Genomic DNA, 22,971 nt, shown 5'->3' with positions numbered 1-22,971 from the left:
AAGCAAAGCAAAACCTTGATAGTACATTCCGCTTTAGAACCTGCTATTTCGACAGACTTCGCAGGCGATTCTTCGTGCACGGGGCAATTACTGATCACTGTCACAACTTCTTTATGCAAACCATTCCAAAACTATTTTTCCATAAAAGATGGTGAAGTCAAGAAACTTTTTTCATACGAATCGAAGCTTTCCACGCAGTGCTAAAAACTGTTAAATTTTTATCTTCTAATGGTCAATACAATTCGCCTAGAATATTTACAGTAGTCCAATTGAGTGGAAAAAGTAGTCGAAGACAATCTGAATTGAGAGATTTTATCAGTTTTTAATAACATTACAATATAAAGAAGAAATTTCAAAATTTAATTTTTCGTTGTTATCGTGCACTACTACTGGCTGCACTGTTTCAGTGGACTCCAATCTGACTAATCGCAATAACTGCAGTTATACAGTAGGGCATTGCAAAAAAAATTTTTTTTTAATTCTCGAAGCCCCCCCCCCCCCTCTCATATTGTGACAAATGTCAAAGCAAGCTCAGATGTAAAATTTCACATCATTTGGACAATTTTAGACCCCCGCCCACTTCGCTTGAATTTTTTTGAAATTGGTACTATGGGAAAATATGGAGGAAAAATACATTAAATGCTATAACTTTTGAAGTAGCAATCAGCAAATTACAATTTATACCTTTTTTGAAAGGAAATAATCTTAGTATTTGAATGGAGATATTTTTCTAGGAAAATACGGGAAAGTGAGGTACTGGGTCATTTTGACCCCAAAATACCCTATTTTTAATGATTTTTCTGCTCCGTTATGCAAGTCATACATATTTTGTAGTTTTTCTAATGTAAAAAATCTCAAAAATCGATCGGAGCCTTTTTGAACTTTGTCCCAAGATGAGAAGTTGGGATTAAATGGCCTTTTGTCATTCATATTAAACTTCATCATTTTCTCGTGAATATATCTCTATTATTTTAATAAACTATACTTTGTTGAACGTGGAAAATCCTTAGGATTATAACAAAAATAGATTCGCTATCGGTAAAATTCAGAAACATCAAATTATCTGACATATAGTGTCGATTTCACATTTTTATCATAAAATCGCACATATTAACTCCATTTAACAACAAAATTCTTATTTAATTTACTACTTTTAGTGTAAAATATGCTTAGGGATCACATGAGAAGGTTAAGGTGAGTTTCATTTCTGGAAAAATAGGGGAAGTTGAGGTATTAGGACAAGTAATGAAAAAAATGAGATTTGTAAAGTAAATATCAATAAGTTTGATGTTTGTGAATTTTACCTCTAACGTTTTTATTTTTGTTTTATTCCTCAGAATTTTACACATTCAATAAGTTACATTTTATGAAAATTGATTGAAGAATAATAGAGATATATGCTTGAGAAAATAATAAAATTTAATATGAATGACAAAAAGCCCTATAACCCCAACTTCTCGTATTCGGACTAAGGTCAAAAGGGTTCCGTTCGATTTCTGAGATTTTTTCACATTAGAAAAACTACAAAATATGTACAATTTGCATAAAGGAGCAGAAAAACATTAGAAATATGGGATTTTGGGTTTAAAATGACCCAGCACCCCGCTTTCCCGTATTTTCCTAGAAACAAGAATATCTAAATTCAAATACTATGATTATTTCATTTCAAAATAGGTATAAATTGTAATTTTCTGATTGCTACTTCAAAAGTTATAGCATTTAATGTATTTTTCCTCCATATTTTCCCGTAGTACCAATTTCAAAAAATTTCAAGCGAAGTGGGCGGGGGTCTAAAATTGCCCAAATGATGTGAAATTTGGCATCTGAGTTTACGTTCACATTTGTCACAATATGAGAGGGGGGGCCTTTGAGAATTCAAAAAAAATTTTTTTTGCAATGCCCTATTATACAGGCACTACTTATGAAAGGAAATAGTCACATTTATTAGCCATACTTGTTTTTGTGAGTAAATCTTGTCTAAACCAAAAGTGATAGCTGTTTAAAAACGTCGTTGTTTCTAAACAACATGGGCATGAGGATATGTACATGGAAAGCTTTATACAAATGCGATCACTTTCAACCATGTGTTTTAGGCTGTTCTATAAAACGAAACTTTTGCTTAGGCTAATGTGTTGAATGCTATCAGTACGGAGTAGCGCAGGTGGTAAATCTGAATATAGGTGATTTCTGTAAGCTTAAGCTCCAATCTGACCTTTAAAAAATATTACACCTCACGAAGGCACAGTATTGCACAACATTTTCATTCAAGAACCGCTGTTTTGGGTAGGATCGTTTTTTCATCAACTTCACTCTTGACGACAATAATAAGTACAATAAAAGACTTCAAAAGGAAAATTTTCGCTAAAGATTAGTTTCCACTTTAAAATACCGTGTAATCTTCAAACTGTGGGCGACAGAATATAGTTTCACCGGTCGATCTAAAAAATTGCTTAGTTGAACTAAAACCCAAATGGAACACAAAGAGTTACTTGGAGTTTAATCTGGTTTTTGTTGCTTCCTCCTGTGCAACGATAGTGATAGTGCATGTAGACAAACGACAATCGCAAAGGCAAATTATAAGCTACGGCGACACGCAGATACGTTCCATTTCACGTTTGCAGGACGATTAACACTGAAATGAATGTTTGTACCCATATTAATAGTTACGAGTAATTTTGATGTTTCGCACAGACCATTTAATTTAAGAAGTGGCAGCGTATTCGCGATGTATCCTACGCGCAAATGTCGCTAAAAGATATTTGAATCACGGTATAAGTGTCCCGGTGGACAGTAAGAAGAAGAATTTTGGACCGAGAAATGAAAGGATAGTTCGGATTTCACGGGCTATTAAAAGGAAGGATCGGGCTAGTCCTGTGTCTTCCATGAGGAAAATAGCTAAGGAACATTGGATCAGCGATTTTACGGAACGGAAGATTGCAGGGCGAAGTTAAGGGCACGGTAAAATACACATGATAACTAATCGCATTCGAGAGCTATGCGTCGAGTGCTGTTAACAGACGAGATCATGCTTATCGTCGATCTCGTGTTCAATCCCAGAAGTGATCGTTATGTATGCTCTCTTTCGGCAAACAAAAGATCGATTGGTACAAAGTACGCCGCTAATGTTATGGTGTTTGGGTTGGTGGCTTCAAATGGAAAAAAATGTACCCTGAAGTCGACAAAAGCGCGTGGAGGTCTACATAGGAATTTTAAGTATGTCTTTCGGTGTATAAAAAGAGCTGTACGGATCGAAACCGATTGTGGTAATGGGGCTACACCTCTGAAATAGTTGTGGGAACATCCGGCGTTCTGAGCGAAGGATATATGGGTTATTCAGTATGGCGTATCCGGTAGATCTATGCTTATTCTAAACGCTACGCTCAGCAAGTCCCAGAAAAAAATTGATCCGGTCCCAGGTTTTAGAATTTTTGTAATTTTTGCGTCAGCATTTGATTTTCATGAAGAAGTAAACTGTTAAAACTGGAGACATTTTTTTTTTTTTTTGAAAATATCTTGAAGAGAAGCAATAAGCATTCCGCAATATTTCTTAAAATGGGTCTGGGTCATTATTTGGCATAATTTTGAGAATTACGGTACGGTTCTTTGGCATAATTTTGAGAATTGACAACCCTGACAAATTTTCTGCAGGGTAATGGTAACATTTGGCATAAGTTTTAATTGCGCGTAAAGTCAAGGTCATGTGGCTTAACGGGCATTTGGCATAATTTTAAGAAGTGATCACACTATAGGTCAAATGACACGCGTGCTAACTGAACTAAGTCATAGTCCCTAGATTAAAGTAAACCGGGCAAACAAGTGGATTACAGATTTGCTTGCGAGGGACCGCCGCTTTCGATGGCGGGTCGGCGAAAACGTCGTTCAGTGGATCCTGTGATCTCCTCGGAATTACCTTAGCTACGAGTCAAACACTAGAGCAGTGTAGAAACAGATAGTTTACCCAATAATGATAATGCTGTTAATTATCATCTGAGTTAGATGGATAATTGGGCTAATTGGAGAATAATTATTGCGTTACTTATAATTCTAGTTCATGATATAAAAAAGGATAAGCAAATAATTTTAGTTATTGAATCACTGCTTTGAAAAGCATCTACCCGCTGTTCCGAGCGTAATGAGAAATTTCTTAAGGCAGAAGTTTTCATTATCTATTTCATTTCAATGACCACTTCCTGAAGGTACAAATAATTATGTCACTTGTCCGTTATCCCAAATGACCTTCAGCGCGATTACTTCGCAAAATTATGCCAAGTTAAAAATAATTATACCAAATATCTGTTTTCCAGATGATCCACAGTGTAGTCGCATCTAAAAATCAGGTCCATTACGCTAAATGGCCTTATGGCACCGTCTAACGTATGATACTATTCGAACCAGGATTGTTGCGCAAGCTGACCTTCAACTTGTGGAGACAGGCCAATTCTTAATATACAAGATAATTGTAGGGGTAGTTTCTTTTGACTACTAAATATCTTTTCAGGATGGGACTCGAACATACGACGATTGGCTTATGATAACACTACCTTACCCTCTGAACCACCAGGCCAAGGCCTGTATTAGTTCCAATCGGAATTGGAGTGAGTTCCTCTATAAAAATAATCGATTCGGTGACAGATGATAAAACACTTCAACTACGATGAACTTTTGATGCCGTATGGAAAAACACCAAACGCGAACTATTTCCGGATCCACGTGTCAGTGGAACAGACCATACGAAGTAGATGACTTCCATTGTTTCGACACTCGGTTGGTTCGATCCGTTCCGATTACGTGAATATCCCAATTGTTTCTTCGTTGGCCATTACTGATAATGTGGAAGGTAATTGCTCAATTTTCTAGGTGCGAGAAACCAAGTTTCGAAAATAGGTGTGCGAGTGACGCGTAAAAGAAATTGGAATACCTACATCACTTATAGAGTAGAGGAAAATATTCGGATGCTGATGGAAATTACATAAATTTCAGACAGCCTAATGATTTGTTTGTGCATATGCGGATGGCAGTCGATTTCCAATCGATTATCCGACTGTTCACTTCCAATTGTGAGCCCATTATCAGCAGCTTGCTGACCAGGCATCGGGCGCTTTTCCATAACATTGCAACAATCTCACCACCAATTTATGTCGACTTTTCTATTTTTCATCCTTGATCTGAGTACCCACGTTTTGAGACCCAACTGCTTTGCATAACACCTGAACCGGTGAGCTGATAGTTTCGCGATCAGACTCAACTGGCGTTCGTGTATCATCTTTGCCCCGACGATAGTTGAAAATTCGCCATTCGAACAGGAACAATATCAACAGTCGAGTCTTGCGCGGCATTCTATGAATCATCAATCGTTTGGTGTTAGAATCGGCAGCTGGGAGCGAGTTGTCGCGTAAGGTTTGCCGAGCTCGAACGTCAGAATATACTTTTTTTCCTTTTTTCTACCAGCGACGGTGCAGGTTGGCTGCATTTTTGGAAGAGTTCCAGAGAACAGTCGTTTTCGGCGCAGAATGACGCTTCGTTGAGGATTGGAGAAGGAAAAAATTGATTTTTTTCTATCTACGCCTGTCAAGCAAATAATATTTTGGTAACAGCACACGTTTCACGCGATTTTTTCCCCGATTCATATTAAGGGAGAGACAGACATCCCGAGATCTTTGTGAGTTGTTGACCGGATATTGCTTAATGAGATTTGACACCACTCTACATTTTTGCGAAGCACATTTACGTTGTCATTATAGCAGTCCATTTTTTTCCTATTTTATGTCAGCACAATACAAAGTCAGTATCCAATCAGCCTCGAGTCCCGTCTCCGCAGGTAATTTATACCTTATCTAATCGGAATCGTTGAGTTGACGTACTCAAATATTTATGGTTGCGTGTTTTTTTTTCTCAGCTGTCATCCACCTAACGATAGTCGCTCGATTGATAAGCGCTCCTCGATTTGCAAAAAAAACCCCTTACTACAACAATCAAAATGCCATTGAAATTTGTTCGTTCGTTCAGTGCTTATTTTTTATCGCGCGGACCGAAATGGGGGTGGCAACAGATACAAATCGTGATAGGAGTAGTATCCTTTGTTGATGGTTTTTGTAAGCGCTCCTATAATAGCGGATAAACGAGAATCATTTTTGTTGGTGACTTCTTCCAGTTTTTTTAGGTTGGCCATTGTACTTTGTCTGAAAATTGGTATCAGCTCTATATCTGTAAAGGTGTTGGTTTGGTAATTAAAATGTCAGAGGGACAGTTTGGAAACAATCATTCATTATTCGTTTGGAAAACGATGTTTTTGGATCAAGGCCCGCACCCTATGTCACATTGTTTTCTTTTGGTTCTGTTTTGTTTAATTGTTGGAAATCAAACTACAATCTACTGAAACATCGATTTCTTATACTTTGATCGACTGCTTAAGCGCCACTCTCGAGAATTGCAAAGTTATTGATATTTTTGAAAAATGATTGATTCTCAGTTACATATTTTATTATTTCAAAATTTTATCACTCTACGTCACAAGTAGAAAATTTACTTAGCATACTAACATTGTTCTATATTGTTTCATTCACAGGATCTACTGACAAGCAGTGAAAAACAACTCATTCAAGGCTCAAACGAAGTGTGATTCTAAAGCCAAAACAACCGACGACAAAGATCGTTGAACAACGGGTCTGATAGTGAAGTGAAGTGTCAAACGTAATGTTATAGTGTGATAATCGAATTTACATATAGTAGGGTCCCCATCTACTAGCGATTGGGTGTATAATCTGATTGAAAGTGCCCGAGTCAGGTTGCATCATATTTCGACAAAGCGCAACAAAGCAGGATCGTCGGCAGAAAGCAGTAGAAACGAACAAGTGATAACCTACAGGACTGTTGGTCCTAATACCCTAGCAATGGGGTTTGAACGGTAGTGAGCTATGAGTGATTTCTTCGGTAGGTGGTGTTCACTTGGAGAACAGCGAAAGTTAGGCGATTCTTATTGTGCAGTGGTAGATGTAATTGTGAGCTGATAACGATGAACGTAGGACAGCACAGCGGTCCCGGACCGCCACTGAATCGTAGCGGTTGTTCGGATCGCTCGGTCACTGGACCCTCCTGTCGGGCACTGCGTACAGCTGTCTCCGCGCTGTACTGCTTGGATGACTTCATCCGGGAGAAGATTGGATCCGGATTCTTCTCGGAAGTTTACAAGGTGAGTGATTAGTTTTTGTCGAAAAAAAACCCTAAAATAAACGTTTCAAATCTTTGTACTTTTAGTTCAGACAAATAAATTCCAGCGTGCATTCAGTTAGGTGTTGCATTGTCGGGCATCTTATGGATATTTTGCCACCAATATAACTCAACTTTTGTTGGAAAAGTTTGATTAATACAGAATAATAGCGATTTGTAATAAATTTGGTCCATATTTTTCAATTTCCATTTTTTCTGTGATCAAATACTCAAACATGCAGTCGAAGACGGTACCGAAAGGCAGGCGGAATCACGCCAGCGCGCGCGGTTAGAAACCTGGCCATCGATACGTATCGATAGCTTTCCAGAGTTTCGGTCAATTTTCTACGCGACGTGGCAGTGGCGGTGGCGGCGACGCCGGCAACAACGCGACGACAACCGCGGCATCGTGATAGCCGCTGGGTAGCTTCCACAATTCAATCGATTGCTTTGCCGTTTCACTCAATCATAATGGGCTGATCACGGCTATGACGCGTTTAGTAAAGCGAAAATAATAAATAAACTTTAATCGCTTTCATTAACTATGATATGTTTTGTTGGGTCGGCTGGCTGGTTGGCTGGCTGAGCTCGCACCACGAAAGAAGTTACGGGCGTTCTTCGGACACGATGTTTGGATGTAGCTATGGTTGGGTTTGAAGTTGCCCGGGTTCGTGTCGTGGCTTTCGACTGTTTTCCAACGGGGTAGGTGATGTGAGAACATTGTTTTAGGATGATTGAATCATTTTTCGCTGGCGTGATTTTAACATTTCTAATTCGTATTGCAAGGCATGTCTATTCAATTACGTTGGGAAAAATTTTGCCAAACAAGCGTACGAAATTACATAAATTTGCTGATCAGTAGCATTCTAAATTTTTATCTGTTTACTACCACGAATAAAACTGATTAATATTCTGGTAAATATGGTAATTTTAACCAAACCTCATTCGATGTTTCGATTCATTTGTTTCTAAGTAAAAAGGAATACGAAAAACCATCAAATTTACAACTTCTCTGGCTTGACAGCTTTCTACCTATATCGTAGTGTTTAATATAGCTTTCTTCAATGAAGGGGTGCCGTACCAAAATTTTAAAAGGCAAAGAGGGAATATGTTGAACTTTAATATCTTTTGTACTGAGCGAGATGGCTCGCGCATTGCATTAATTGGTAGGACAAATTGTTCTGTGTTAGACAGACATTGTAATACTCACTCACACGGGAAGGAGCTTATCCGATGTTCAGATTTTCCAGGATAAGTGAGTCAATAAATTCACCGTCTTCACAAATAGCGTGAAAATAATATCCGCTCAATTATAACTATTTTTTCTTTGTTTGTTTGTTTATTTGTTAGGGATTTAACCACAAAGTTCACTCGCCTTTTTTGGATATAATATACAAATCAAGAAATAAATTACCTACAATTCATTAAAAATAATTTAAAAAAGCTATTTTTGTCGTCAATTCTGGGTGCACTGCTTTCCGATTCTTGCATTAAATTTCTTTCTTGGTGATGAGCAATGATCAAATTCACTCTCTGCCGCTTGCTGACCATTCCGTCTACCTTCGCTCGTGTTTACGTCTATATCGTCGTCGCTGGAGCTTTGATTTTCGCTGTTAGATGTTTGGTGCGTTTTATGTTTTCGTGTGTCTTTGGTATAACCGCCTTCTTTTTGTTTATTTCTTCTCTAGGTGTGTTAATTATTGGCTTAGGGAAACCGTGAAATCTTGTTTGTCCGACATATATTTTTGACCGGCTGCCTGTGTTGTATCCGCAGATGTCGAAGGCTGTTTGGTGATGTTGGTTGTTTTGGCGCATGGCTGTCAAGACGGGAAGACGGTCTAGATTGGTTCAGCCGCATTCGCACAACCCGAACACCGTTGAGAAGGCCTGGGAAAAAGTTTCTTCAAGTATCGTTAGAGACGGATCCACTACTTCAACATGAACCATATCTCCGTTAGATCGAGATCCATATTCACGGGGATATTGGCTTTGACATTTTCATATTTAACATCATGTTACATATTGTTCTTCACTACGAAGCTTTCTGTCTCGGCTAAGGAGTTGAACGTTATTAGTACTACTTGTCTCGTATGATGTAGCTGTATGTATGAAACTTGTGTAAGATCAAGCTCCATTTTCACTTAGATTAACCCTCTGGAAGTCGCGCAAATGACCCACTGAATTTCGCTAGATTTTCAGAGCAGCGTGCACTCAGTGCACTAGCGCCGCTTCCGGATGGTCAACTCTTCCAACTCGCACACTGAAGGTCTAAGACAGGTCTGCGATTTTATTCTCCAGCAATGGGCGAAATTTATTTTGTGGTTAACTCATTTCTCTCGCAGTTGAGTGCGACGGAACTCTGCTGTTTATATGGCGCGGGTATGAGGGAGATGAGGAAGCAGACTGTTTCGTTATCGATACTGCGAAATCGGGTTCCCGCCTGGGGTGCGTCACTAAAAACCAAGTGGAACCGCGAAAAGTTGAACAGGATGTTACGGCTAATGGCCGTATGAGTCGCGAGCGCGTTCAGAACAATATCATCGGAAGCAGTATGCGTTATCGCCGGGATTATCCCCATCTGTATCAACCTGGTGGAGGTGTTTCTCCGATTATATCGAGTGCTACAATCGGAGAAAAACCCGAAACGCGAGGAAGATGGAGAGAATTGATTTGACGGTGAGGTGGCAGCAGTAATGCGACATTGCGGAGAAAGGAAGGTGGACCTAGCGGCTCATCTCAAACCTCTCGACGTGGGTCAATAGAAAGTACAGTGAGGTGAACTTCCATCTAATACAGGTCCTGTAGGGCCACAGCTGCTTCAGGAATTATCTTCATCGGTTCGGGCACGCAACGTAATCGTTGTGTCCGGATTGTGAGAACGTCGAGGAGATACTGGAGCATGTGGTCTTCGAATGTCCGAGGTTCGAAGCGACACTTAGGGAAATGCTCGAAACGGGAAGGACATAAACCCGGATAATGTTGTCTACAGAATGACAAACGACATAAGCAAGATCCACACAGTGGTAACGCATACCATAACTGCCTTACAGCGGACATGGCGTGGTGAACAGCTAACAACGGTTTCGGGAGAGCAATCACCGCAGCGAAACTCCGTCGGAATAGGCTAGATTCACCGCCAGGGACTAGTTGAATAGACTGCGATACAGCATGGGATATGGGTCGTCGGGGCACCAGCGAACCAGACGCCACGCTCCACCCGTATTCGCCGGACTGACCATGGCACTCTATCGGTTGACCCTAGAGAAATATAGCGAAAAACGAAAAAGAAATCGGTATCGGGGAAACTTTCTGCGTCGGCGTAAGCTAGATTCATCGCAAGGGACTCGATTGAGTAGCCCGCGACGAGACGCCACCAGCCGCCGTGGGTCGTCGGGGCACCAGCGAACCGGACGCTCTGCTCCACCGGAATCGCCGAACTGACTCGGCATCTGGCTGGTTAGCTCGGTTTCGGGAGAACTACTCTCGCCGGGGAATTCTTCGTCGGAGTAACCACGGTTGGGGACAAGACCGAGTAGTTCGCGAACAAGTCGGAAACTTAACGAAGAAAAGGTGCTATATGGCACGAAAAGGGTGGATTTAAAGGAGTTGCGGTGATAAATGGCACCGGATAGAGAGCCAAAGGGGTCAGGAAGTTGTGGTGCTGAGTAGAACAAGGGAGCCGAGTCGTAGTGTCGATTGGCACAAGGGAGTCCAACTACTAAGTAGTTGGATTGAAGTGTGTGCTATGCACATATAAAACACCTCCCCGAAGTAATACCGTAAGGTTGTGCCGGCGAGGAATCAGGTTCCATGCGGGTCGTGTGGCTGCCCAAACTCGTTCCCTGAGTTGTTGGTTTTTGTGAATTTTTTTCAACTCAGGGTGTTTTTGAACATTTTCTGCTCTTCAAAAAGCACCCATATACTAGTATTGTGCTAACAATTGTTGTGTAGTTCCGCTGAATGTACCGGGTTTAAGTGCCCCAGATTTGTCGAAAGCCCGTCTACATTAACCGAAGCCCAAACAAGCTCTCTTGATTCTGAAATCGATGCGAATAGACCAATTGAGTTTTGAGTCAAGGATTACCCCAATGTACTTAACTTGATCTGCGACAATAATTTCAGTCAAAGGAATGCAACGGACGAGCTCCGGTTGTAACCCGTCGTTGCGTGAAAGGCACGATTAATATTTATTTGGATTAACTGTAAATATCGGTAATCATTATATAATTATCATCGAAACCATATGTCGGGAACCAAAGCTCATTCAATTTATTCAACAAGCCATTGGCGATAAAGTTCCATAAAAGTTGTGAGGACATCCACAGACACCCTTATCTTTCCTTATCCCTACTTGTCTTTACGATGAGCACAGATGTCAGTTGCTAAGCATTGCGCGTATACAGCTCGCGGCACATAAAAGTACTCCATGATCTTGTGCAGCTTCGAAAATAAATTCGAAAGACACGTTGTCAAAACCAACTTCATTGTCAAGAAAAACTCCCTAACTTGATTGTTTTATGCGATGATACTCCTTCTAAAGCTCTTTACCTTTTCATAGGTAACGCGGTCGTATTTGGGCATGACCTTTGCAATTATTTCCCGCCACGCTTGTGGAATAGATTTTGTTGCAAGACTACCTAAAATGCAACAAACCAACATAGTGTACAGTATCTCTTGTGGCTTCTGTGACAATATGGAGTACATTGGACAGACAACACAGACGCTAGAGCAGCGTATAACACAACATAAAAACTCTACATGCTCAAGAACGTCCTGCATGGGTCTAACTGAACACACGACGGAACAGGGGCATCATTTTGATTTCTCCAAAACAAATGTATTAGAGAGAGTCAACAACGAGTCCAATAGACTAACAGAAGAAGTTATTCACATACAATTGAGAGAAGAGAGCGTAGTCGACCTACAACATGATGCCGCCAGTTTCTCCTATGCATACAACGGGATTCTCAACAAAATGCGGTGTACACAGTCCCGCGAGCGTGAGGCGAACGGGCTTAAATGTAAGTGGTCTTGTAGAGACAAAAAAATGTCTTGTCAAATTAATTGAAGTTTTGTACTTAATAAATAGTTTTGAGGATGGCCGAAGAATGAGTAGGCTGAAACGTTGAGAACAGAAAAAGTTTCATTATATTTTTTCACCGAACAACATTAACCGAAACCTGTAAAAAATACTACAACTTCTTTAAAAATATCCTTGCAGAAGTAAAACTGGAACGATTCCATCTTTTCCCGGGGACCTATACGAATACGATGCTCATGTGCGAACATTTGAAAAAACGCCGAAACACCCTGACTCCTGCGGTAGAAGACAAAGAGTTAAGTCCCCGAGAAACTTCAAGCTTGCTCATATGACCCTATTCCTCACTTTTCTGAACTTTTCATCTTCACCGTTTCGCTCATCCTTGAGTCCTATGGCTCATTATATTATAAATACTTCACACCCTAGCTAATTGAATGTCTTAACAACAAAAAAAGAAGCCGAACAAGATAAGAATCAGAACCTTAAAAGAACTCAGAGACAGTCGTCGGTGATGGCTTCCGTACAGCCTGGAAAGTGTGTGTGTCAAAAAGACAGCTGAGTACTTTGTATTTGTCATTAGCAGTTCTAATCAAACTGAGCTGAAAGCCGATTTCGAAAGTAGCATATTTAATCTATTTGCTTCGTCGAGACTTGAGACTTTTGTGCAGAGGAATTTCAAACCATTTCGTTCAGTGGATCGAAAGGAATTTCTGTAAGCTTCGCTAGCCAACTTAAATGCTTCCGATCCGTCTCAGCGTCTACGATTCTACAAGCTCTTCTACATTATTTTTGAGTCTAGCGAGTGCGAAAGTTCATCGAAGCTTTCCTCTAGAAGCACACATAACTCGAAGCGGAGAAAACTCGTAGTATGCTGCTAGTTAGTCTAGTAGTAGTTTGTTTTATGCACGACCCCATCCAAGTTACGTGGAGATTCAATCGTTGGGTAATATCGCCAATCTCGCTTCGTAGAGGGCACTCATGCATAATACCGTCATAGCAGAGAGTTACATCTAACCACGGTCGATAATAGCAACATATATTTCATCACCAGCACTTATTGTACAGCAACAGGAAGATTCTAAACATGCCTATATAGCGAACCCCGAAATGGATATTGGAGATATTACCGTCACTTGAATCCCACAATTAGTGAAGAAATAAACGTCAAACTGTGTCAGGGATTCGATTAACACAGCAAGGGTAACCACGACATTTCGTGCCCTACTGGCATATTTTAGTCCTGCAACCCATTCATTCCTCGACACGGAGACTTGAGGACTCCTGTAGGCAGGCACCTCTTACGATGTGGGAGCAGGGCCCAGTGGATCAATTCTTGGCTGTGACACATAAACTCGCCGGATGCCACACAGCCTCTACACTGGAGAAATAGGTCCAGCTATACAAACCGAAATTAGATGATCGGAGCTCCACTGAACTTTCATCAGCTAAGAGTTTCAGCAAATCCCCAGTCAACGAAAATTCGGCAAAATTATATCGAGCTTCGACAATAAATAAAGAACAGACCACTTTATCGCAATGCAGGAAGCGCTTCATACTGAGTAAGGTCGACTAGTACCTTCCAGGCTCCGTTCGCCATTGACAATATTTTAAACCCCCTTAACAATGTACCAATAGTAGGGATCGCTTGACACTATGGAAATGGGATTACCTGTTTGGTGTATTTGTACTACCGACTAGACGTTAAACGTTTGTTGGTTAAGCACAATAGAGCTTCCTTTCTTCGTTAAACTAGTGAACGTTATCTGTTCAGAATTTCTTATATGATGAAACTGTATAATGCTGGTTTCTATAGGCCTATAGGTTTCTATTTGACCCTCAATAAATGTTCTTCCTCAAGGACAGAAGGCCGAAAACGGAAGTAGTTTTAATCAACAGCAACTGTTTCTGATGAACTTGAATTTCAATTTCATTTGCAGCAACTCAATTGATCTCTGGAACATAATGTGTGAAGGTATACCATAATCTAAGATTTCTATAAAGAACAGTTTGATATCTAGTTGTTTAGTTAGCCTTCGAGTGTACTGTAACTCGAAAAATAAAATATTTTGTTTGGCTTTTGAGCGGAGCTAAAAATAATTCACATCCCTGTGTGAGTTTGAAAGAGAAACGGAATTCAATTCATACCCGCCGCGATGAATGTTTTCCTCGTCATTCATTCTTTCTATACAGCACTTTCACGTTCGCAAATGTTCGGTTTCAAACGCAAACTGAATTTTGTTTTGTGCATCAGATATAGATTACGCAGTTCACTTGTGCTTGAAAGTGGCCGGACACCGTTCACACAACAACATATGAATGCTTTGATTGGTGAATGAATTTATATTTCCTCTGCACTCAAGCATTCGATTCTGCATGAAATTTCAGTCAGTTGGGAAGTGAATGAATGAGAGCGACGTTAAAACTGAACGTTGGTTTCGGTAAATTCAACCAGAAATCTGAAACTAATTTTGTAATTTCATGCCACCGTTTTTGAGTTGTTAAACTCTGGGCAGCCGGCTACCGAGAGTAACCAATGTTTTCTAAAAAAGGCAATTTTAACTCCAAACAGCTAACCGTGGGAGTACTGTCTAGAAAAGCTAAAACCATTGTAATGGTATGTAGAAATAGTTCTTTATTAGAACTCTTCGAGTTATTTATCGGGTAGGAAGCCACCGAATGATAACACGTAGTATGGACAAATTGTTACACCGAGCAAAATTTACATTGAATTTCCATAAAAACGTCTTACGACTTTTAGACATAAGGATTTTAAATAGATTTAATAAGTCTGTCTTATGATTTGGAGGGGAAATTTTCCAAATCCATCTCTTATTATTTTCATAAAACAGTCTTATGAAATTTATGAAAATGTCCGAATGAACGCCCTATGTGCCCATTTATGAAAATTGTTGACATTTATAAGCACAAAACATGGTAGAAATAACGATTTCCATTGAACAGTCTTATGAAATTGATCACAATGTTCGAATGAATGCCATAAGTTTTTTATTTATGGATATTATTGTGCATTTATAAAAAAATAGAACATGGCTGACATTTCTCGAGCATTTTTAGACAAAAAATCAACAGTAAAAATCAACCTTGAGAGGATATTAGGTTTTACACCAACCAACATAACCCCACAAAATGAGCCGGATGAACTTCGTTTGACAATTCTCGGTGGTTTGTTTACATGGAAGTTACGTGAGTTTGAATGTAACAGATGGGAACCCGTTGCACTCGAACTCACTCAACTGGCAAAGTAAATAAACCACTGACAATTGTCAAACATGAACGTCATTCATCATGAGTTCATTCGTGTAGTCATCTTGTAGAACTCAATTCGGGACAAATTAACCGCCAAGTGTAGATCCCTTCAGAAGATTGAAGAGAAAACTCTAATTAACCCATTATAACACAGGGGTTTCAAAAAGTGAGCCAAATGCAGTGATATCTTCAATTCCACCAAAAAATGTATCAAAGATTATGGGAAAAATAAAATCACCGCTTAAAATGGTTTTGAGAATGAAAATATTTCGCGCAAAAAATTTCGTACGCTTGAATAAAAACAAATTTTAAGTTGTTTGACATATTTCTTCGGATTTTCTGATAGACAACACTTGTTTTACACATGTAGGAACGTTTTGTCACATAATAGAATTATTAGCACGAATTCCAACAATAAAATTCAATTAAATGTATTGCTTACTTTTCAGCCGCCATTTGCCCCAACTATACACGGTTCAAAAATGTATACAAAATTATAGAAAATGGCAGTTGTCTTGTTTCACAATGAAATATGAGGTGAATTGATCCCATTAGTGCAATAATAAAGCAGTTAGATGCCAAAATTCTGCAGTAAATACGCGTTAAACGATTGATAGTTCTGCGCATGAAATTTCATACGCTAGGATATAATGGGTTAAATAATAAAATTTGTACATAATGAGCAATGCTTCGTCAATATTTCTTGGGAAACTGGGCTTAAACAACTGGGAAACTGGACTTGACAACTGAATGATAATGATTTTTACTTCTCAAATGATTTTGATAATTATAAAATACGCGTCAGACACTAATTATATGCACAACTTATTTCATTTCAAATAATCGGATCTTCTGTAAAAATCATTAACATGTAAACTGATTTAATTCTCACAGTAATTTATTCAATAGCATAAAAAAAAACAATTTAAAATTTTGTTGCAATTTGAGCTATAATAACGAATGGTACTACAAGATGCACAAGCTTGTTATTAATTACGGAGCTTGAAACTTGAAATAAGATTCAAAATGGAGACGTGGTGAATTTTCAGCACCTATTGATCCATGATCATCGAGACCAATCAGACTTCAGTTGTATTATGACTGATCTTCGATCAAACATTCATGTTTACGGGAATGCTTTCACGTCCAAATCCGTTCGTACCGTCTCATTCTGCTATTACCGGCAGAACGCTGATAGCACCTAATCGCACCAGTATTAGGACCATGTGTCGTCAACTTAGTTTAGACAAACATTTGACGACCTTCCTTCCCAATTGTGAATTTCGCGTACAAAATCCGAGTGATATACAAGTTGTTTTTTCTTTATTTGCAAATTACGAACATAACATACCAACAGTTTAATTGAACTAATTCTTTAAGTCATGTCGAATAAACAGAATTGAGTTTTAAAAAATCGTTCTTTACAAGATTTCACCTATTGACTTTAAATACAAATCAAGAAGTTTTCCAACCAGACACAACCATGCGCATTTCCTTTGCATTTTCGATATTTTAATAGCCAGGTCTGTGATTGTTTGTCACATGAATATTGAACAAACAGAATAGCTAGAATAGTTTGATCAGTTTGACCGTCAAGACACTGATTTTACGAGCAAAACTTGCAGAAATTCATTCAATCGCAACGTATCCAACGTTATAGACATTTGATATTAGATTCTGTTTCTAGATTCCGAAAAAGCTTCAAATCTGCGATGCCAGTTGTTTAACTATCTCAGTGTAACTCCAGATATGCGATATATACAACCAAACTAAACTTTAACATAAACTCAATTTAGGAATATCAAAAACTTATTGCAATTGAATTTAGTTGGTGTTCATTAATTTCAACATTGCCCGATTGTAGAACTACAGTCGTGTGATGCCAAACGCGTAAGAAACCCGATGACCACAAACAACCGAATTGGTCGACCTCAAGGTGTTACCAGTATCGGTCAATCGATGATCTTATCGAAACTCACTCCTTGTAAATGTTTTGTTTCACTGTCGCATTGTTAAACGCTTTCGCTAGACGTTATCTCTTCCTTCTCCAGAGTCTCACGGGATCAGTACACACACGTCATCAGACTTCATAGCGAATTTTACCGGGTACACTTGTTAAACCATGTGATTTCTCCCCCCACGTTCTGTGGTCCTACATAGCTTATGCTCATTCAACCGGATCCCAATGCGTTTTGAGGCTACAGCAATACTCCATGCATCAACCAGCCCCCCTTTTTCGGCTGCTAATTTAGCAAACACCATAACCAACGACCGGGAAGTGTGGGGCCACTTCCCGGCAAGTGGGCTTCTTCACCTCTCTGTCGTCTCTGCAATATAGCTCGTGACCCAGAAAACCATACTTTAAACCGAAGCGCACACGGCCGGCTAAGCCAAGCCAGACCAAACCAGCCAGCAGCAGCAAGCCCGGCTCCGGACGAAACATCATAATTTTCCCGAAAAATCCAAACCCGGCTCAGCAGCAGCGTCATGACGAGCGCTGCGGCGGCCCACTACCGAAAAAATACCGTTCCGTTCCGGCCGTGGGGGTAAATCCGAAAAGCAACGTTTTCTTTTTCGCTTTTCTCTTGCATAGCTTTCTCCCCGCGGTTTTTCTTTCACATCGAATTTGTTCGATTTTTGTGTACACGTACGCGCGTTTCTTAGCCTTGCCTAGCACCCGTAGATAATAACCATGGTCGTGCTTCGTGGAGATACGATAGCCATTGCGGTAATCAGCCGCGTCAATTATGATGGGAAGGTTGTTTTACGGCGGCTGGCCCGGACGGGTAGCATTTCATTTGAACTTGCTAGCAGCAGGAACATGCTCAGTTCGTCAGCGTAAGCGAAAGATCACGATTTGGCTCTTGAGATCGTGCAAATAAAGGTTGAAGAAATAGATCGATTCGCCTTGTTTGAGCAACATTGTACGCGAACTAAAAGACGAAGATGTCTACGGAGTGTGCTCAGCTGATAACGTTCAATAGGCAATGATAGACACCTTCGCAGGTGATTAGTTGATTGCCTTCTACGAAGTAATGGTCGCAATTGTGAAGCGGCAATAAATTAATTCTGTTCCATAAGTGCTCTGAACCCGCAGAAGATACAGATAATACAGGCTATAGAGCAGGTGACATGATTTCAAAAGCTAAGTTTACGAGTGCTCAGAGACCTAGAGAAACGAAACCATATTATCCGACGTTTATGAGTTGTTGATTTGCTGTGCTACTTTTCAGGGATGACATTCGGTTAAAAATTCATTGCAAATAAAAGTAAAATATGAAACAGTTTACCATCATCATTCATGTTTCGACTGTTGAAGGTAATAAACTTAAAAGACACTCTTTTGATGGGATGGGGTGTTTGCTGATTGAACAAAAAAAATCCTGATGGAAACTTTCGAAAGCGAACATTTAAATTTTCAAAACCTATGCTTCTCAGTATTATAATGACAACAAAAATTTCAGGTCATCAATCAAGTTTAACTGGCTTTATGGCGAAACAAGCACCATTTTCTTCTTCACAGTCTATCCATCAGATAGTAGGTACAGGCGAGCAATTCAACATGCAGAAAAGCGACTAAACTGAATAAGAACCAATATCCGATTAGAATGATTTGCAGATTTTTTTCGCTTCACATTATTGGGAGGGTTAGCTCGATGCTTTTCCGTTAATGGCTGTTTTATGTTGCCTATCAAAAATTTTGTTTAACAATTCGAATCAAAGTACGTACTGTGGGAGAGTAAGTTCTAGTTTTAAAATTTTCAGTTTCATGTTTTATAACTGTCAAAATTATGAATCTAAAACTTAACATTTCCAGAACGTGTCCTTTGGTCGTTACTTGATTCGAAATTATTTTTCCCAATCTATCGAACCTGAGCGTATTTGCTGAATAATCCTTATATAATTAAAACACAGTTTTAAGCGTGTTTCGAATGAAGCAACAAAGAGAACTGTTCGGAAGAACAAATCAACACCCTGTGCTAGGGATGTGACTGTTTCCGTTTCAATTCCACTTTTAAACTTCTATGTTAAACACCACGCTGCTGAACATACTCTGAAGAATTTGATTGATAGAAAATACTAGTTCTTAAAAACCTGTTATAACTATAAAAACCAATCAGTGCTTTATCTTGGTCAGATGGCATTACTTTTGTTTTCACTACCAAGAATCACTATAGATTAGCTTCGCCACTTTTGGAAACAAACTGAAGCTGCTCTAACATAACTCAATCTACTCGCCCACTAAAATCATCAACTAACATCCGTCTTTCAGTACGCACAAGTGCAGTTTAGTCCGCCCGAGCTTTCGAAATATGAAAGCTGTATTATGTCAATAGACTCATTACCCTATGTACCCACAAACCGAAAATATTTTGCCTTGAGAATTTCACCTGTATCAACCCAACGCACACACAACCAGAAGAATAAATTAATTTATCCCAACGCAACTCACTCACGTCACACACCTCAGTGTTGAACTCAATCCAAAGCCATTCTACCCACCCACATTGCAAATCATCGTGTGCACACAACTCGAACCTATCGCATTTCCATACGCACAGGGTGAACTGTACGTGATAAACTTTGCACACAGCAAAGACCGCCCGGCAAGTAGAAATTGATGGTGTAGTCTCGAACAGGGACCTTAATTGCGAAGTATGAGGTTCGCTCCTTCAAGAACCCTTTGCGTCGGCCAATGAAAATTCTGGTTCGCAATCAATTACGTTCAGGGAAATCCAAGAAGTATATGAAAACAACTTATTTTCCATCAGCCTCATTTCGAACCTTTCGCCGACTGTGATCGTCGAAACCTTCATCTTTTGGACGGGGCTAGTCTACCTGTTTGCCTTTTCGTGCCGCGAAGCATTAACTGCCGTCGTTGCAAACAATTGGGCCTACAGCGACTTATTGTAGAAACAAGGCACGCTGTGGAAAATGCGCTGTGGAAAATGCGGAAAGTTTTCCTACTGTGGAGAGACTCCGCATGACCTCTCGACATATTCCACATATAAATTATGTGGGGACAAAATGAAACTTTTTTTTAAGAACGCTCCGATAAAAAATGCAAAAGAGCGCTACGCCACCGATACTGTACACTAATGAGCGAGAGTCTGACCATCCCATTGTGGGAACATCTTCTAATGTGCCTATAAATTTCCGAAAAAGGAAAATCAGTTTTCTCTCCTAAGCTTCCTCCTCAGGGCCTGAGAATGTCCCTTGAAGGGTGCCGTTACAAAACCGAAGTAAGTGGTTCCTGGTCTCGGTAATCTTAGAAACTAACAGGAATGTAGAAACATGGGACATCAAAAACCCCAAGTGTCCCTATATTTCAGTTCCTTCCATGCATTTTCCCCCAGGTTTTACACAATGCATTTGCACTACGATTAAAGGCAACGAGTACCCGACGGGAACAACCGTGAACAGTCTCCTACTTCGTGGTGGGTAAAGATTGCTTAGAATTGTACGCGAAAGGGACTTTTGAACGTCGGTTCGCCCGATTTTTTCCCAATATACGCAACGCTACAAATACAAATGAAAAACTTGATGAAAGCTGAAAAACGCGAGTATTGGCACCAGTCTGTCAATGGATTAACGGACGGATCATCAGAGAAACAATGTTTCGTCTAGTGGCTAGGGCCTACGTTGTGTATTCGATTCATCCTGTGATTGGAATACACGGAACGTTCGTCATATGATGGCAGCTATGCATCACTTTTAGGTTAATTATTATGGTAGTAGTGGTGCGTTCAATCATAAAAGAAGCTGTGCTGCCAACCCTCCCCACAAAACTGATGGTTTTATATTTACCTATCAACGACCATACCCACGCCGTAACAGTTACGGGAGGCTCTCCGTTTGATAGAGCATGGAAAGCACTCTTTGTATGTGCTGGAGAAAACATGGGAGTTTTTTCACAGTACTCCATTCTGGGTAATGAGAAGGTGGACACTTGGATTAGAATGAGAATGTGAACATTTAGACATTAGAAGGTGATATTTATGAAAGATCGCGTAGCTTCAACGAGTTTTTAAATATTTCTACTTAGAGGACTCTCGAAAATTGGCAAATTCCGTGAAGCGATAGAAGTTCGAAAATTGGCAAATTTCGTGCAGGGATGGAAGTTCAGGAATCCTAAAGGTATCAAAAAACCTTGGTCCAAGAGAATGGCTGAGGGTCAAAACTTCATTCGGGTGATATCTCGGGCCATGTACAATCATTATACGTAGAATGCGTATCTCCGGCGTATTGGGCTCGTGAAGAGCGGTCTCTGCGCTTGTGGTGGTGGTTATCGCGATATTAAACATGTTGTCAGGTCGTGCGCTAAGTGTTCTAGTACCAGATCTCTGTTAAACAAATCCCTTCGGCCTCGTTCCAGTCCAGTCCGAGATGCTATACCAAAGTCGTTACTGATGCTTTTTGCATGTATCTGGCAACTAGCAGCTGGGAAATTGGATTCTGAGATGATTATGACTTTCATTGGTTTAGTTTTCGATAAAAATACACTGAAAAAAATACACACAAAAGTTTTGACAAGGAAGTTTTTTTCAAATAACTTTTTTTCCTTAAAAGTGCCCAACTTTAATTTTTGATGGTAGGTAGGGAACATAATTTCCTAGCTTAGAACAAAATTTCATCCAAATCAAAGATGGAGTCTTTTTTGTAAACAGACTTCAAATTTTTAAAATCGATTTTTTCAGTGTAGGAGTCGATGTAGAATTTTTTCAATACTTTTATTAAAAATTTTGCCTAATTTTGTGAAAATCACTTCTACAATATTTTTTGTAGGATTTGTCATTTTGAGACAATAGCCAATCGAAAGAAACTGGTAAAAAAAGTTTGACCCTTTTTAATAGACAGTCTATTTTTTTGGAAAAACGAAGAATGCAAAGTGGCTTTTTGTGTTTAAATCTGAGTGGGTGCTCCCAACATTTGTTCGAGTTGGTGCGAAATTCGTCTTACGTCTTTATGCCTATCGTACGTGTGCCAAAGGTCCGGATGCCTATTGGAGTACATCCTTGTGCACTTACCATGATCAGATTCGGTAACTAAAGGGATATTATGCGCCAATACTAATAAGAAAAATCACCCTACAATAGAGTGGTTGGAAATTAATAAGGGTTGGACAAAAAGTTGAAAGTTAGATGGTGAAGGTGACATAGTTTATATAGTTTGCGGGGACGACCGAATACAACTAAACGACCAACAAATAGCTGATGCGTTTTGTTTCTCGAAACCAACTGCCAGTATCAACAACAAAGTAACAAAGATTGCACCTAGTGCCTCCAAAACAATAACCAGTACGATCAATAAAGAAGCAAACTCCGCTGAAAACGGATACATACATTCGTAAGAACAAGACATAAACAAGAATATCTGACCCGCTAAATCAAATTAGTACCGAGGACGGGATGGTCGTGTAGAATATCGCAAGAGAAGCTAGACTAATACAGCCTTGA

The 22,971-nt window shown here is 39.7% G+C and overlaps 1 protein-coding gene across 1 annotated transcript in view; it reads left to right on the top strand.

Moving 5' to 3' along the window:
* LOC131677632 (uncharacterized) overlaps positions 1-22,971 on the top strand; it is a 326,970-nt gene that overhangs the window by 33,880 nt on the left and 270,119 nt on the right. Inside the window, exon 2 of the mRNA XM_058957528.1 lies at positions 6,566-7,189. Within this exon, the coding sequence (XP_058813511.1) occupies positions 7,013-7,189 (177 nt within the window). The 5' untranslated portion in view covers positions 6,566-7,012. The remainder of the gene's footprint in view (positions 1-6,565; positions 7,190-22,971) is intronic.

Source organism: Topomyia yanbarensis, chromosome 1 (genome assembly GCF_030247195.1).
Source record: "Topomyia yanbarensis strain Yona2022 chromosome 1, ASM3024719v1, whole genome shotgun sequence".
NCBI lineage: Eukaryota > Metazoa > Arthropoda > Insecta > Diptera > Culicidae > Topomyia > Topomyia yanbarensis.
This window is presented reverse-complemented; position numbering and strand designations above follow the sequence as displayed.